The sequence below is a fragment of the Silurus aristotelis genome, assembly GCF_946808225.1.
Source record: "Silurus aristotelis genome assembly, chromosome: 27".
Taxonomy (NCBI): Eukaryota; Metazoa; Chordata; class Actinopteri; order Siluriformes; family Siluridae; genus Silurus; species Silurus aristotelis.
In genome coordinates, this window is record NC_139600.1 from 15,071,393 (window position 1) to 15,089,978 (window position 18,586).

General features: G+C 38.8%; 1 protein-coding gene across 2 annotated transcripts in view; it reads right to left on the reverse strand.

The window, feature by feature from the left end:
- chrnb5a (cholinergic receptor, nicotinic, beta 5a) overlaps positions 1-13,161 on the reverse strand; it is a 16,474-nt gene extending 3,313 nt beyond the window's left edge. Inside the window, exons 1-7 of one of the 2 annotated variants that reach the window (XR_014531992.1) lie at positions 12,720-13,160; positions 3,916-4,061; positions 3,733-3,777; positions 3,236-3,345; positions 1,287-2,196; positions 1,031-1,182; positions 442-577 (exon numbers count right to left, since the gene is read on the reverse strand). Coding sequence is in view for 1 of the 2 variants with exons in the window: in XM_083532926.1 (XP_083389052.1) it covers positions 435-577; positions 1,287-2,196; positions 3,236-3,345; positions 3,733-3,777; positions 3,916-4,061; positions 12,720-12,792 (1,427 nt within the window). In the remaining variant the exon portion in view is untranslated. Of the gene's footprint in view, positions 1-434; positions 578-1,030; positions 1,183-1,286; positions 2,197-3,235; positions 3,346-3,732; positions 3,778-3,915; positions 4,062-12,719 lie in introns of those variants that run through there. The other variant, XM_083532926.1, reaches the window with a different exon arrangement.
- Positions 13,162-18,586: the final 5,425 nt, after the last annotated feature.

An 18,586-nucleotide genomic window follows, 5' to 3' on the forward strand; every position in this document is an offset into this window, starting at 1 on the left:
CTCTCTCACTCGCTCATCACTCACTCATCACTCACTCCCACACTCCCTCATCACTCACTCATCACTCACTCACTCCCACACTCCCTCATCACTCACTCATCACTCACTCCCACACTCCCTCATCACTCCCTCTCTCACTCGCTTATCACTCATTCTCTCATTCACTCATCACTCTCTCTCTCACTCGCTTATCACTCCCTCTCTTACTCGCTTATCACTCACTCTCTCATCACTTACTCATCACTCACTCTCTCACTCACTCATCACTCCCTCTCTCATTAGCTCATCACTCACTCATCACTCCCTCTCTTACTCGCTTATCACTCACTCTCTCACTCACTCATCACTCCTCTCTCTCTTGCTCATCACTCACTCATCACTTCCTCTCTCACTCACTCATCACTCCCTCTCTCACTCGCTCATCACTCACTCACTCATCACTCGCTACAGGTGTGTTGTAGCTCTGGAACAGGGGCTGGACGAAGAGGCTGAGTGTTCCTGTCAGACACACGAGGATAAAAACCCAGAGAAACAAACGGTCGATCACCAAGGCGACATACTTCCAGTCTTCAATTACCTGCAAAGTCACACAAGTGCGTTTTTTAGGGTGTTACTCAGTGGGTGCTAACACATTCAAGTTAGATTCTTAGGTGTTGCTAGGTGGTTGCTAGACTGTTGCTAGGTGGGGCTATGATGTTCCAAAGGTTGTTAGGGTGTTGCTAGGTGGTTGCTAGGTGGAGGCTATGATATTCCAAGTGGGTCATAGAGTGTTGCTATCATATTCCAGTTGGTTTTTTAGGGAGTCTATCAATGGTCGCTCTGCTAATCCAGTTGGTTGGTAAGGTGTTGCTAGGTAGTTTCTAGACTTTCCGATTGGTTGCTAGGCAACTGCTATCACATTCTAGTTAGTTGCTAAGGTGTTGCTAGGCAATTGCAATTATATTTAAGTTAGTTGCTACGGTGTTGCTAAATAACTGCCATCATATTTCAGTTGGTTTCTAAGTTGTTGCTCAGTGGTTGTTCTGCTAACCTGGTTGGTTGCTAGGATGCTGCTAGGTGGGTGCTATGATGTCCTAAATGGTTGTTAGGTTGTTGCTATCATATTCCAGTTGGTTGCTAGGGTGTTTCTGTGTGGTCCCTTTGCTAACTTCTGCCTAAAATAGAAGCCCCTCCAATTCTTCTCTACAGAAAAATGACCCACTTCGGAATGTTGTTACGAGCAACCGTAAATATAATTTTTTTTCAAAGCACAAGCAGTGGTTTTAGTCAGCTGTTATCTTCCTCACCCCTTCATCATCATCCTTGTTCTTCATGTGTTCAGCAATGAAGCAAACGCCCTCTATGGCCGCATCCACCTCTGTGTCCTGCCTGACTCTGACCCTCTGCCCAAACTCTGAGCCCTCAGGCAGCTCAGCCGTCCTCCAGGCCCCAAGAGCAAACTGGTCGCCAGAGAACGACTTGCTGCGATGTTTCCTCCGGAACCTTTCACGTACGTTAGAGCGACCCGGTCGCCGCATGAGCAGGAAGACAGGCAGTTGGTGCAGGAAGATGCGCTGCACCCAGACAGGCATGTGGTGTGTGGACGGCGAACGGTGGTGCACGTTAAGCACGCACACACTGGTCACGATGGAGAAGGTCACCAACACCATGGTGAACATCAGATACTTTCCGATTAGTGGAACGGCCAGAGAAGTAGGCGGGACGATCTTGGAGATGAGTAAGAGGAAAACGGTGAGGGCCAGAAGCACCGAGATGCACAGCGTTATCTTCTCACCGCAGTCTGACGGCAAGTAGAAGACGAGAACGGCCAGGGACGTGATGAGCACGCACGGGATGATGAGGTTGATGGTGTAGAACAGTGGTTTGCGGCGGATCACAAAGTCGTATGTGATGTCAATGTAGGTGGCATCGTCCGGGTCTTCGTTCTTGCGTCCTGGCAGTGACACGATGTCCCACTCGCCGCTAGGTGTGAAGTCGTCCCGACTGGCGAAGTCAGAGATCAGCACCAGGTCGAGCTCGGTGCGGTCGTACGTCCACGAGCGGAACTTCATCGTGCAGTTCTGCTGGTCAAAGGGGAAGTTGCGGACCTCGATGGCACAGGCACTCCTGTAAATTGCCGGAGGAAGCCAGAACACGTCGCCCGTGTTGGAGACGATCACATTGCAGTAGAACGACACTTCATACACACCATCTGCACTGTGACAGACAGGAATTGGCAGGAGGTCAGCTCAAGGACATGTTTCAGGGCTGCTCAGTTCATTTAAATTTAGAATAACAAATAAGGAAACTTTTTTTTAAACAACTACTGCACTAAATTACCACTTTCATTCACATTTAGCATTTAATAGATCATTTTTTAATTAAAAGGAAAACATGCTCATAATGAAAAACATGAAACAACATAATGTCTCCTAAATGTAATAAATTATATATATATATATATATAAATATTATTATTAATTTTTTATTTTTTTTTATGTGTATATTTCTACCATATACTTTCTGCATAAATGTGGTAATTGTTTGTGTGTGTGGTAAAAATGTAAAAAAATGTTTTACCAAAGCTAGTGCGTAATCTGTCCTATTTTCCCCCTCCTTCAGAACAGTCTCATGTACAGTTCCTCAATTAAAAACGAACATTGGATTATTTTAGTAAGAGATTAAGCAGCCCGCCCGTCGAGATGCCTCTTCATCAAATTAGCTCATGATCACATGCAATAACCGCTTTTCATTTAGTTTATTTACGTCTTGAACATCTGTTTCCATCCTCCCCTGCTGTCATGACTGATTTTGCTTTAGGAATTAAACAGAGAGATAAAGCTCTGTGCAAAATTAGACAAATTAAAACATCTATACATATGCACATATACATATATAATCTACAATGACCTGGATCTTGTAGCCCGAAACATTGAGCATTTTGTTGCCTAGGTGACAATCAGTCAGCTAATCAACTAACAAGGAAGATTTGTAATTAATTTACTTCCTGTTTTCTTATTCTATTTTGCAGGATTTGGGAATAACAAAACTCCTGTATCTACTGGAGAATATTTGATAGATAAAATAATACATCAAAAAAAAATTATTTTCTGATCCATGATTTCTACTTCCTTCAATAATAAATGTGTTTTTCGTTGGATTTATTTTATAAAAGATTCAGGTGCGTTCATATACAAGTAACTAAATCAGATTTATTTATGTAGCCTATACTTTATCTAGAGGAACTTCAGCATACTTGTTGTAGAGGACGATATCAGGAAGCCAGATGTGGGGGGAGGGAATTCGTAGTTTCTGGATGCCGTCGTAGTTGTCTGGGTCCCAGACGAGTCTGTAGTCGTTCCACTCCTGCAGAGACGATAGTTACATCAAACAAGCTCAAGTGAAAAACTGAAATACTGCAACTGTTTTCATTTCTTCATTGTAGGCACATCATGTCTTTTCAGTACATTGTTAGGTTTAATCCCAAATGCTTTATTATTCACTATAGGGGCTTACTACATAGTGCACTAGACTCAAAATCAATCCCTAAAAACATTACATGGAATATGATTAATATTTAATATTTATTTAGAAATAAATTTCACCCTAATTGGCAGGAGTTTTTAGACCTATTTTGTGGCACAAGAGTCATTTATATAAAATGTTTAGAAAAGCCCCTACATATCTAAATACAATAAACAACAGTATGTGTGACAGTGTATATGTGTATTAATGAGCTGCAGTTAAGATCACCTGTGTGAGCCACACGTTAGTCGTCATGATCTGTTCCCTCTCGTTCTGCAGTGATGAGAAGAGTAAATGAGCATAGGATTACAAAAGTGTACTAAGTGTTTAGAGTCTAGTTTGAAAACAGGGTGTGTGTGTGTGTGTGTGTGTGTGTGTGTGTGTGTGTGTGTGTGTGTGTAAAGCACTCACCACACTGATCAGCTGAGCCAGGGACACTTTGATGCCGATGGTGACCTGCTGACTTTTATTGATCGCCGGTCTGATCAGCTTATTGTAGCGATCTGAGCTGAGGAGAAAATCCACCAACTTCTCTTCAGCATCAGCTGATTGGGAACCTGACGCAAACACACACTATATCAAATATCCTTTTAAATGTAAGAAAATCCAAGACAGGACAAAAAGAAGTTCATTTACACTAGCGTCAATAATTAACATCAATTAAGAATAAATTCTCTGATTGTTGGAGAAAAGTTCTAGATAAACGTGTTGATGTGATAAAGACTGGGCACAATGTACAGGAAGAGCAGCAATAATGGCATTACATGTAAGCATGTTTACCTTGCTAAATTATATATCATGCACCAAATATTTTATTATTTTTCAACCTGTGTATGTGTAAAAGATCTAAAATCGCTGTGTTGCAAAAATTTGGAACCAAACGTCATAGAATTAGTTAAACTAAGTCAACCGTTGTTTCATAAAATTGCGGTATTAAAACATCCGAGAGCAGAGTTTGTTAGAAAACTTAAGAGGTAGGTATTAGTCAGGACAAGGCTGTGGTTTGGTTATAAATATACATTCCAAAATTTGAACATTGCATAAAATTCAATACAAAACATGGCACAACTGCGAGTAAAGAGGGTAAAGGGGCCGTTAGTTAAAGAAGTAAAAGGGCAGCGGATTAGTGTTACACATCTGTTTTTGAAAGGCATATCCACTAAGGACGCAAGCGTTGCTATAGCAGCAGTGATTGGACGAGCAAAATCTATTTAAAAGTGACGGACAAGGAGGCAGTAATTCCCACTGCTGAGCACATGATCATTTAGTTTACTGCGTCTCATTACTATTCACTTTTTAGTCTTTGCAAAGTCACAATATTTGTCCGTGTGATGATAAAGCTTTACTTAAAAGCTTTATAATGATGTCTTAATGATGACCAAGATTGATTTCTGCCAGGCATGGCTTCATCTCTGGAAGCCAGACAGTGCTAAAACTGAGGCAACACTAACAAGGTAAACTATGCTGGAATCTAATAACAGGCATGTTTAAATGCCTTGTAAATGAATGCAGCTTCCACAACAGTACATACAGAATGCTGACAGACTCTTACACTCTTACACATTATGTTCATGTGCACGTCTCATCAGCTACAGAAAAATCACACACACTATGAAAAAACAGTCCACACTACAGTAATGTGTAAAAATGTGTATAAGTGACCGGTCAGTGTCTGCTTTTCTTGGTGAACATGATGCTCCAGTCATTGGTCCGAGATGATGTCACATGTAATTTTTGTTGTTTGTCAGGCCCAGATGCCTCCCCCACACACACACACACACACACACACACACACACACACACACACACACACACACACACACACACAATATATATATTTTGTGTTTTGTATGTTAATTAATCCCTTGTGTTTCACTCCAGTAAAAGTAAAGCTCCTGCATTTATATTTCTACCCGAGTAAAATCACCAAAAATCCCACTTTCGAAACAGACATAAGTATGAAAAGTAAAAGCAGAAATGTTTAAGCAGTGATGTGAATCATGGATGCAGTTCAGTGTTCCATTCTCCTGCACAACAGACCTTTATAAGGAGAGAGATTTCTACAGACACCCTCACCCTCACCCTCAGAGAACCCTCACTCTACAAACACTCTCACTCGAGGCGTGAGGTTACACTTGTGCTCTCGCCACAGAATCTCATTTAACGCTCTTTATGTTTTCACTTAAAAAAAATAAAAATAAAATGTAGTGATGAACAGCATGTTTTGAAATGTAGTGGAGTGAAAAGTAAAATATTAAACATTCAAACGTAATTTCATTTCCCAGAAAGAAAATATTCTGTTAAAGTGCAGATACTTGAAAAATGGACTTAAGCACAGCAAATTTACTTTCTTGCAGCCATGTATCAAAAGCAGGAGCAGAAGTAAGTGCAGATATTTATTTATCCATATTTCTATTTATTCGAAACTTGACCAATGTAATCTTGAGCAATAAGTGAGCACAGTGCAACGTCAGACTTTAAACTGTCTGAACGTGAAATTGGTGCAAAGGAAGTCACATGACAGATTCAGCTGAATACGATAGAAATACTATTGGCATAATCTTGACACCAGGAAAGCAAACAAACAAAAAATAAATCAGACTTTAAAACTAAAATATATGTATCTGATATACTGTATAAGAATAAAACACTTATTTTTTCTGTATCAGAGTTGATTAAGTTCCTACAAGTATAAATACATGCTCTAAAATGATATGCATCTCCTATTCCACGCTGATAAGGCAATGAGTGTTTGATATAATAAATTTTTTTTTAAATGTTTCTCACCATTATTGTTAATTAATCACAATAATTGTGACCCATAAACTGCAGTGTGGTATAAATACATTTAAAAAGATAACGTCCCTAACACCATGAATAAATGTTTATATATTAATAAATGTGTCCTTTATTTAAGACCTGAAGCACATATCTTTATCTTTTCGTGACACATGCTGAATTAATAAATTATAGCGCCACAAACCATTTGCAGAAAATCCTCTGGCTTTTTCATCCTTTTTTTTTGGAGAAAATGTATAATCGGTGTAGACGTTAATCCCCTTTGCCCTATTTGACACATAAATCCCAAAGTGTTAGATGGCCAGAGTCAGGGCCAAAGCCTTCTCCGTTACAGTAAAATACATCAATTGATGTTAGTTAAACTTTTTATAAAAGTAGGGCACAGACCTGTTTAACCACTAGCGCTTCACCTGTCATAGAAATGGCCTCAAAGAAGTGCTTTAAGCTGCTTTAAAGCCACCTGGAAAAACTTTAATAAAATTTGACTTTAGGGAATTAAAAAGTGGTTAAAAAAAAGTTTGGACAAGTTTAGGACAAGGATTGTGAGATTGGCAGACAATTAAATTATTTTGACAACCGATTAGTTGTTTCCTTTGATTTATAATCAAAAAGTAAAAACGCCTTAAAACTTATTCGTGCAGACCACAAATTTTTTAGCTCTATATAAGTGCTATATATGTATCCTTCTTGCGATGTGAAAATTCAGGTGAAGCTAATTCCCAACAATTTCTGTATTTTTAAAATGTACAATGTCTTTTATATAGTGAGAATTACTATACAGTACTGTTGCATTACATTTTCTCCCTGTAAAAAAAAAAAAACAAGGAAAAGGCATAAAAAATGTATTACTAATCAGTTTAAAATCAACTCAATTAACATAAACTAAATAGGGAATATAATAAAAGTTTTTATTTACCTAATATTAACTTATTTTAAAATGTAAACGGTGGTTTAAAAATAGGTCAGTCAGGTAAAAGTACCATTACTAAGAAAAAGGCAAGTTGAGCATGTAGTCAGACACGTTTATCTTATTAATTCCAATATATATTGCTCATAAACTCATCAGCAAATTTTTGCTTTATCTTAAGGGACTGCACTGATTGTTTCTGACATAATACGTTTACAATAGCAGCTTGTTCAAATTTTGGAATTCAGCTTTAAATTTGATATGAAAACTGCACACTTAGGTTTAGAAATTATTTAGCTAAAAATACTTTCCTGAAGTAGCTGTTACTTATTGCACAGAAAGGGTCACATTCAACAGCTTGAAAGAATAGACATAATTTAATCTCTTGTATTAAAATAAAGATATTCAGAGTTTAGCGTTATTATAGAGTGTGATTATGTGACTGTGTATTATAGAGTAGTTTTAACGCTGGTTAATGGAGCATAAATATAAATTCTCACAGACCCATTCGCTTCAATTATCGTTTAATCAAAAACACGGTTTCCGTTTTGTTTTATTCACCTTCCATTATCTTCCATCATCCACACGCCTGAGTGCAGGAGTATTTTAAACACGGCAAAGGTTAAATACGCTTTAATGGAGTTAAAGTACATCTTTCTTAATTACACATTTTCTTTGAGAGGATCTTAAATCTTGAGCGTTTCTTTCTGCCATGAAGCTAAATGGACCTCAGCATGGTTTGCTGTCAAGCCATTCTTGCTAAACATTTTTGATTTCCGTAAATTGTTTACCCTTGAGGCCCCTATTCATAATAATATCACTCATGCTTTTAGGGGAGCGTAGGATGAAGTACATTGCGACCCTGATTGGATTTTGCGTCTGAACTTTCATTTTGGATTTGGAGTTGCCCATTGTTCAACATCAAATGAAAGAAAATAATGCATACTTCACAGTGGCTTTTGCAAAACAGTTAAATGATTACAAGTATGATAATATGTAACATACTTCATGGTTGTGTGATGCACCTGGAATGCTGTTACACTTACCATGTACACAAAGGCTAAGTAAATTAATTAGTACACGGCGAATCGGGAATGCACAAATTCTCCTGCTAACATAACACATCAACCTTACTACATCATATCCAAAATGTTCAGCATGTTTGAATTGACTTTGACTTCAGGTCAAAAAGACAACATGCTACATTAAAAACGTTAGATTTGACTAGTTTGGGTCTGTATTAATACGGGCTGCAACAACTAATTGAAAAAATCGATAATAATCAATAATGAAATTAGTTGTCGTTATCGATTAGTTGGGCTGCTTAAGTAACGGGTTAGCGTGACAGTAAGATAACACAGCCGCCTTGTAACTTCGGAAAAGTCGCACTGGATAGAAGCAGCATTTATATATATATATATATATATATATATATATATACACACACACACAGTATATATTATAAAACCTGTTAGCTCGCTGCGTTTCTCCGTTCCATTCTCCTTTTATAGCATTTGTCTACTACAACAGTAACTTATCTATTTTCAAACGTGATTAACTGCAGCTTTACTATAAGTTCAAATGCTTGTTTTCAATGTTTGTATATTAAATGTATGCATATATAATTTAACTATTATACAACAATTCATTAATTATACAATATAAATTAATTATATATTCTAGATGCTTATATATTCACAACTGAACAAAATGTGTATTTTCTAAACAAAAATTATTAAAACAATGTTATTTTATATTGATTTTTTTTTTACATTTTTGTCTATTTGCCATCTGCATTTATAATTAAAAACAATAAAAATGTTGATTTACACAAATTGCTTCACCTTTTATACTCAAATACTGTTTATTTATTTATTTATTTATTTATTTATTTTACAGAAAGAAACAGCTCAGCATGAGTAAATCTGTTCAAAGGATAAATCCCCCATGCACTCCTCAGCATGTAGCCACTTTAAGCTTTAAAATATCAAAATTAACGATAGTTAAACTCAATATTTGGCTTTTGCATTTTTTAATGTACACTTTTATACATAAATACCCTGAATAAGGGTAAATGTTTTATTCAATGAATCGATAAAATAATCATCTGATTAATCGATAGATTACAAAGTAATCGTTAGTTGCAGTCCTAGTATTAATGCACTTAAACAGCTATCCAACCTCAATAATTAATCCAAATTATTACCAAAAATGTGGTGTCCACACCTCAGTGTTTGTTGTTACAAAATGTGGACTTTGAGTATTTATATCTCTGCTGCTTGACTTTTATGGAATCTAGTCTGTGATTTTGTATTTCCATATTGTATTCGCTGACTTATTCCATCCCTCTCTCTTTCTCCCAAGCACTTTTACTGTATCCCAAATGCGTTATCATTTTCCTTGACTCCTTTAACTTATTATATAGACTAAATATGAGGGAAGAAAGGAAGGAAGGAAGGAAGGAAGGAGGGAAGGAAGGAAGGAAGGAAGGAAGGAAGGAAGGAAGGAAGGAAGGAAGGAAGGAAGGAAGAGAGTGTGTGTAGTTAAGAAAAATAGAGAGGGAGAGAGAAAGTGTGAGATGAGACTCCTTTTCCCATAGTAAACGCTGCACCAGAGTTGAAGCCAACCTTTCTAAATCCATGTGAAGCACAAAAGCTGCTGACCAGCAGGAAAAAACAATATTTCACCTGCTGAGAATTTAGAGAGATAGTGAATGAGAGAGAGAGCGAGAGAGAGAGAGAGAGAGAGAGAGAGAGAGAGAGAAAGAGAGAGAGAGAGAGAGAGAGAGAGAGAGAGGGAGAGACAGACAGACAGACAGAAATACCTTCCTAGTGCACTTTGTATGTTTAATAATTAAAGAATACACACTATTCCTGTCTGAGTGTGACAAACACAGAGTCTGACATTATTGCGAAAAAAAATGCTGACAGAAATCAAAAACAAAACAAAATCGATAGTAAATGGACTGACATTAGACATATAGGAGAGTAGTATAGGGTTTTTGGCAGATCTCTGCCGTAGTTATTTAACCTTCCTGTGTGCTTGCCGTCACAACCCTACCACTTCCCTCCACTTCCCCATGCCATACTGAGCTTAGAGTCTAAACGAGAGATGTCTATCAGCATCAGAGAACTGCTGAGGTATCAGAACTGTAGTTACATGTAACTATAGTACAGGCACCACTCAATGCACTCCAAAGTTCCTGATTCCACATTAGTACACATATTTTGTTACAAACCTCGCAAAATGAACACTGAGTGGGTAATCATGCTTGTGCTGGAGCTCTGCAGACATCCATAAACCACAGGGTGCTCTTTTACCATCTGCCATCATATCCCACAATGCCTCATCCCAACAGGAAGTGTCTCTATCTTCCCAGAGCGAATGAACACGTGTTCTTCTACATTTTGCTCATATTGTTATAATAATAATGATAACCATCTAATACTAATCTTCTGGGTTGTTGGGAAAATCTGCACTTTTTTTTTGCCCCATGCTATATTATATTTTTTAACCTTATAATCGATGTCTTTTGCACCGTGTTGAATGCAGAGATGGGAAGTAATAAAGTACAAATACAATACATTTTCTATTTGAAAACACTTCGCTTTTTACTTTCACTCATTAAATTTTTTACACAAATATCTGTACTTTCTACTTCTTACCAGACCAGATAAAACCAGACTCCATACTTCAGTTTTAATCTATTTGGTAATCCATATTTTTCTTCTTATTGCACATCGTTTACAGCCCATCAACTGATTTCTTGTCATTGCGCAGCTTTTTTAATCTACCACTGCTGTACCATTTCCTGTCTCTCACACACCACAGACGTAGACTAGTTTATGAAGCTCACAATGAGCAGGCAGAAGGCAGTAAGAAGTCTGGGGTTAACGTGGATGAGACAGAGGGAGTCAGTGATGTAAACATGACTGAGAACAGACACATTCCTGATCACATGATCATCATCATCATCTTTTCTCTGTTTGTGTTCTATATAGTGGATGTTCAGCCTGGATACATTCATTAGAGAACAACATTTCAAATTATTTTGTATATTAATGACGTGAGATCCAGTTACCAGCGTGACAATAAAACAGGTAGTAATAATGACTACTTTTTACTTTCCTTTTACCCGAATATTTTAATAAACATGAGTATCTGTACTTCTACAGTTTTTCCTTGCCACAGTTGCCATGGCTTACTCATCAGGGATAAATGCACACCATTCACCTTCACTGTTGATTTCTGTAAAGCTGCTTTGAGACAATGTCTGTTGTGAAAAGTGCTATACAAATAAACTTGACTTGACTTGACTTCTACTTAAGTGATGTATGTGTGGACTTTTGCCACCTCAGGATGAATTTATAACTTCATCTGGAGCATTAACCAGAGTTCCTCTTCAATACAGTCTTCATCGCAGATATGTGAAGGAGAAAAAAGAAACTTGCCAGATAAACAAAAAAACTAACAAAAAAAAACAGATTGTGATTAATGCAGCATAGCTAAATGCAAAGAAAGAAAGAAAGAAAGAAAGAAAGAAAGAAAGAAAGAAAGAAAGAAAGAAAGAAAGAAAGAAAGAAAGAAAGAAAGAAAGAAAGAAAGACTTCCTACATAAAATATATGTATATATTTGTGTGTGTGCATTATATTATGTAAAATAGGTGTATGTGTTAAAAATAAACCACAAAGCATCTGGTATTATACACGATAGGGCCAAAAGTTTTGGGACACCTGCCCATACTGTCAGCTCCATGACAGTATGCTTTCCTTTGTTGGAGTGGAACATCTCCTGCTACAGACGTCCAAAACTGTTGGAACACTGACTGTACACCAGACCTCACCCACATCAGTACCTGACTTTAATAACACCCTTGTGGATGAATGAATCTCCACACGAATCTCTAGAAAATCTAGTGGAACATCTTCCCAGAAGACTGGAGGTTATTATCCATACAGTTTGAATGGCATATGGAGAGCTCTGGGGATTATTCATTACAATTGACTTCAACTAAAATACACACACACACACACACACACACACACACACACACACACACACACACACAAACTATTATTCCTTAAGGAATTATTATATCAGGAGAAATGTACAAGTTATGATAATGTAATGGTAGACTGTATTAATTTATTAAAAAAAATTATAATATGAAGTACATAGTGATTACTGATCCTCAGCATGGTGGTGGATTGTTTTTTACATTTATAAAATGTAATAATGTTAAAGAAACTATTTTATCTTGGATGAGAGTTTTCAGGGTTTTTACTTCTCTGCTGCTTTACGTTCAAGTACGTCGAGAAACACAGTAATGAAAACTTTAAATGGACTAAAACTCAACTGTAGAAAACGAAAAGAATGAGACAAAATACACACATTTTTATAATATTGTAATTAAGGAATATTATAAGATTAGGACTGGTCAGGCTAACTGCTCCTGCCACCTCACCTCACCTCACCTCACCTCACCTCAGGTACCTCAGTGGTACTTACTGCAAGCCTGAAGGAAAAACAGGAGGACTCCCAACGGCCAGTTTGCTGCCATCATCTTCTTCATCATCATCATCCCATCAAGTTACTCTCCTTCTTCTTGCCTTTTTTTCCTCTTCTACTTCCCTCCAAACCCTGAAATCAGAAGGAGAAAACGCGCCTCACTGCCGCTTCACTCAAGCGACCGTTACGCAGAAGAAGGGGCGCGCGCTTGCCGCCGCCGCTCATTGTGCTCGCGTGCGCAAGTACTAAACAGAGGGGGAAACGCGGGAAACACTTTGCGCGCCCGCGCGCCCGCTCGCGCTCCGTCTCTCCTTTCAAATGGCGCCAATTTTTTTTCCACCTTTAAAAATAGAAGAAAAAAGAGGAAGAAGAAGAAGAAGAAGAAGAAGAAGAAGAAATAGAAGGAGAATTGTGAAAAGTTGCCTTTGTGATTTATTTATAGCTTTGTTTTGTTTTGAAATTATTTACTGCCCTTTTGCCCCCCCAAAAATGGAAGGAAGACTGGAGAGGTCACGTGACTTTTCTTAAAATACAAATGTATATACACTATATTTCCAAAAGTATTGGGTCACCTGCTCTTTCCTGCTCTATGTGGTTCTTTTCCAATCTGTTACAACAAATCTGGAAGCACTCAATTGCACAGGACGTCTTTAGATGGCGCTATAATGCCATTTTGCATTCACTTGAACTTGGAAACCCAAAACCTGTTCCAGCATGGTGATGCCCCTGTGCACAAAGTGAGCTCCTTGAAGATCTGGTTTACATGCTTTGGAGAGGAGGTTCTTGCTGCTATAGAGCTCTGATCTCATCCCTACTGAACACCTTTGGGATGAATGTGAACCCTGACTGCACCCCAGGTCTCCTCACCTTCATAAGTACCTGCCTTTCATAATACACTTGTGACTGATGAACACAAATATCCATAAACACACAACAAAATCTGGTGGAACATCTTCCCAGAAAAGTGGAGGAAATAAGAAGAGCAGTATAAGATACCCCTATTTTATCATAGTTTAAAAAAAAATGCCACCACACAGGTATCAGTCCACCAATCAATCACATATATGTATAACAGTAAGATAATATGCACATTATTGCATGTGATTACTGGAGATAATAGAGAGTAATGGTGCATTAGGTTAATACCTGTATCAGATTTTAATGAGAATTCAGTGAATTCTATCTATGTGAGATAGAAGATGTGGGAACCATGTGGCACGTCACATGCAGGTCAGCTGATCAGACTAACATCTGTTTTCATACAGATAAATACGATAACACAAAATCTTTTTCTCTCTGCATGCTTGTCTTTGTCCACACTAAGACGATGTTGGTGTCTGGAGAAAAGTTTCCAGTGTCTGTACTTTCAGGACAGGGCTTTGCTTTGCTCGCTAACAAGACAAATATGTTTTGTCTTCCTTCACCACATCCATGAACCTCCTCCTTGATCTTCCTCTTTTCCTCCATTCTGGTGTCTCCATTCTCAGCATTCTCCTGCTGATATACCCCATGTTCCCCATGCCCAAACCATCTCAATCTCACCTCCCTCAACTTGTCTCCAAAACGTCCTACATGCGCTGTCCCTCTCATAAACTCATTTCTAATCCTGTCCATCGTCATCACTCCCAACGAACATCTCAACATCTTCAGCTCTGCTACCCTCAGCTCCACCTCCTGTCTTTTACGCAATGCCACTGTCTCTAAACCATACAACATCTCAGGTCTCACCACAATCCTATAAACTTTCCCTTTCACTCTCACAGATACTCTTCTATCACAAATCACTCCTGGTATCACTCTTCTCCACCCACTCCACCCTGCCTGCACTCTTTTCTTCATTTCTCTAACACACTCTCCATTACTTTGCACTGTTGACCCCAGGTACCTGAACGCCACAATATAACATTAGTCACAAATTATTACCTTATACAAACATGGGGTGCACAAACTTTTGAGTGGGTTGTGTTTTGGTCTCGATAAAGTCTCTGGTCTCACTCACACACACACACACACACACACACACACACACACACACACACACACACACACACACACAGTAAATCAGGTTTAGCTTGATTTGTCTGGAGCAGCATGGGTTTTGACTCAGACCTGACCCTTGTAGGCAGATGGCTCTGTGTGTGAGTGTGTGTGTGTGTGTGTGTGTGTGTGTGTGTGTGTGTGTGTGTGTGTGTGTGAGACAGAGAGAGATAGAAAAAGAGAGAGAGTGAAAGAGATAGACAGAGACGTCATGGTAACTAAAAACACAGCCCCACTTAAAAGTTTGTGCACCCCTACCTGTATAAGGTCCTAATTTTCAATTGTTGTATATTGTGATTTTTCATGTGTGTGTGTGTGTGTGTGTGTGTGTGTGTGTGTGTGTGTGTGTGTGTGTGTGTGTGTGTGTGTGTGTGTGTGTTTGTGTGTATGTTTTAATCATTATTCAGCAGGTTCTCATCTTTCCCTGTTTCTGTCTCCGTTCATATCTGCCAGCTCATCAGTTTACCTGAAGCTCATCCCTTCCACCAGAAGCTTCCAGAGCAATTCCATATTTTCTTTCTTTCAAAAAAGCAGAAGAGCATTCGTCTCTACTCGAACACGGTCAATAAGGATAAGCCGATCGAGAATGTTATGGGCGGATTGGATGACAATTCCCAGATGTGCTGTCAGAGAAGATCACATCAGCGTTGTGGATGAAGCCAATATCTGGAGTCTGATATGGCGTGTGAGAGCCGAATCTTCAAAAACTGCTTTCATTTGATCATTTGTCTAAATAATAATAATGCAAAGAAATAATGAATATATTGAGAGATGCAGCGATATTTAGCTCGTGTAGACTATATGGGACCGGAATTAGGCTTGTGTTTGTTTACAAACATGAACAGGATGGACTTTGGGGCAAAAGTATTGGGACAGCTGGCTTTTCCAGCCGAACGTCATTCTTCATTGAACTGTTACCAAACAGATGGAGGCACACAAGTGTTTAGAACGTCTTCACTTCAACTATAAGACTCAAAACCTGTTTCAGCATGACAATGTTCCTGTGCACAAAGCCAGCTCCATGAAGATATGCTTTAAATGGGTTGGATTGGAAGATCTCCTGCTATAGAGCTAAAACCTGTTGAACACCTTTGGGATAAATTGTTCACGCTGACTGCACCCCAGGAACCTCCCTTCTCACCTCACGTGCATCAGGACCTGACTTTACTAACACCACTGTGGCTGAATGGAATCTCACACAAAAATCTATTTGAACATCTTCCCAAAAGAGTTGTATTTTTCTATTTTCTCTCTATCTCTCTATCTCTCTTTCTTTCTTTCTTTCTTTCTCGCTGTTCTCATGATGTACCTCTTAAAACCTTTCAACATTTTTCCACATCTCTCCCTCCCTTCGTCCCTTCTCCCTCTTTTTCCCTTTGCTTGTATCTCTCTTCCTGTATCTTTTTCTCCCTCTCTCTTGCTTTTCTTTTCCTTTGTATAGTTTTCCCCAACTTTTTCTGTCTTTCATTTTACAGGCTCTATAAAACTCGTTGTGTGGCACTGACAGCTCCTCGCTAATCCTCCTGTGATGATCCATATGTTCGTCCACTTCTCCCTTTTTATCCCCTCACATCCATCCACACCTTCATTTAATCAATGGTCATCCCACCATTCACCTTGGTGTATATCAGAGCTGAAATATTTCCCCCTACAGCACGATGACAGGTTAATAATCGAACATGTATATATCTCTCTGTGACAACTTTAAAGAAAAAAGCCCGGGTTCATCTGTGACGTCTAAAAAACAACAAAGTGCTCTCTGGTGCTCTTGTACTCCATGTTTGTTTTGTGTTGGCAACAAGCTAGCGGTGTGATGATTAGCCTATTTACCTTCACAGAACTGCGATGTGTACAGTCAGAATTAACAAGCGAATATGTTGACTGATCTAAGGCAAATACTTCTTTGTACACACAATATACAATATATGAACAAAATCTTGAACACCTTTTTTTTTTTTTTTCTACATTTATTCCCATTTCAACACCTTTAGCAAATGTTTTCAAACAGCTTTACAGTTATAAAGTTGTATAAAATCGTGTATAAGTGAAGAGAGATACAGGTAAAGCGAGAGATGTGGGTGGGAAAGAAAAAAGCGACGTACAGGCAGAAAGGGAGATATAACGAGTCAAAGAAAGGCAAAGTTATTTAAGATGAACTTCTAATTCAAAACTCTCGTTTTTCTCTCCTTTTCAGCTCGAACGCTTCTCCGTCCTCCCTCCATGGACTCATCTAATGAACTTCACTTGAACTGATAAAGTAACTGAACTTCTCTATGAGCTCTTATTAAGGACCAAGAGGAAAGGATGAAGGGGAAGTGGGCGTGGCCTGGTGTCTCATTGGCTCACCCCCTGGTTATATGCTAATATGGTGTCATGGCCAATAGAACAGGGGTTGAGAATGAACTTCAGTGTTGAACTTCAGTGTTCAGTTAGTGTGGACGCTCTGCCACATGCTCTCAGCATTACAGTCTCTCTCTGTTCGCTGCATGCGGTGTTTATTCAAGAATGAGTTATAAGATTATACGGTGACAAAGACGCTCGGAGGAGTTTCCCTTCACTCCCAGTTAATGTCGGAGAGATGAGCCGAAAGAACGGAGAGAAAATCCAGAACAGTGCCAAACCACTAACTATCTGTCTGATTCAGTTACATATCAACTGTCTTAAGAAAAGTTTAGAAATATGTGAGTGAGTGAGTGAGTGAGTGAGTGAGACAGACAGACAGACAGACAGACAGACAGACAGACAGACAGACAGACAGACAGACAGACAGACAGACAGACAGACAGACAGACAGACAGACAGATAGATAGATAGATAGATAGATAGATAGATAGATAGATAGATAGATAGATAGATAACTGCACCCCAGAAGCCTCCTCAGCACATCTCCATCAGTACCTGACTTTACTCACACCCTGAATGAACACAAGTGGGTGATTTGAGTTTGTGTGGTTTACGGTTCAATCCGTTTCATGTGCAGTCTGAAAAACGAGGCACAGTACAGAAAAAGAGCTTACGCAGCAGGAAACGTTACTCATGATGCAAAAACACGTTGGGCCACGGTTTCTTAGGGGAAGAAAGAATAATTAACTGGAGCTGAGTGCAGAAACGTGTTTACTTTATACATTCTCTGCATCTGCTGCTCTTTCGGGTTTGGGGATGAATTGCATAAGCTGGACACGAGAACATCTGTCCACACACAATCTCACTTCCATACCACTATTTTTATTTTTTTTTATTTTTTAGACTTTGTCTCAAAAGCAGATGAGGAAAGAAGAGTTTCTGCAGGGTTACAAGCTGGACATGATTGAAAAGGTCCCCAAATATCCTGAAGCAGTGCAGTGGTCGTCTCTGTGACTGGGCAAAGTCATTCATGAATAAAATATCCACATGAATTCATGCAGCAATGTGGAGATTTGAGCAATACGACGCTTTTTACGGAGGGGAATCAGTTATATAATAGAGATCTTTTGTGAATCTGCAGAGCAATAAATCCGCTGTAGAGTTGAGCCAAAAAAAAAGGAGATTCTTGGGTCAAAAAGGGCTTTTGGTAAATACAGTCGTGAACTCCATCTCCATCTTTTTTCATCTTATTATGTAACTGGTTAAATCCAGTTTATCCATCCATCCATCCACCATCCATCCATCCACCATATCCATCCATTCATCTATCCATCCATCCATCCATCCATCCATCTATCCATCCATCTACCCCATCCACCCTACTAATCCATCCATCCATCCACCCTATCCATCTATCTATCCATCCATCCATTCTATCCATCTATCAATCCATCCATCCATCCATCCATCCATCCATCCACCCTATC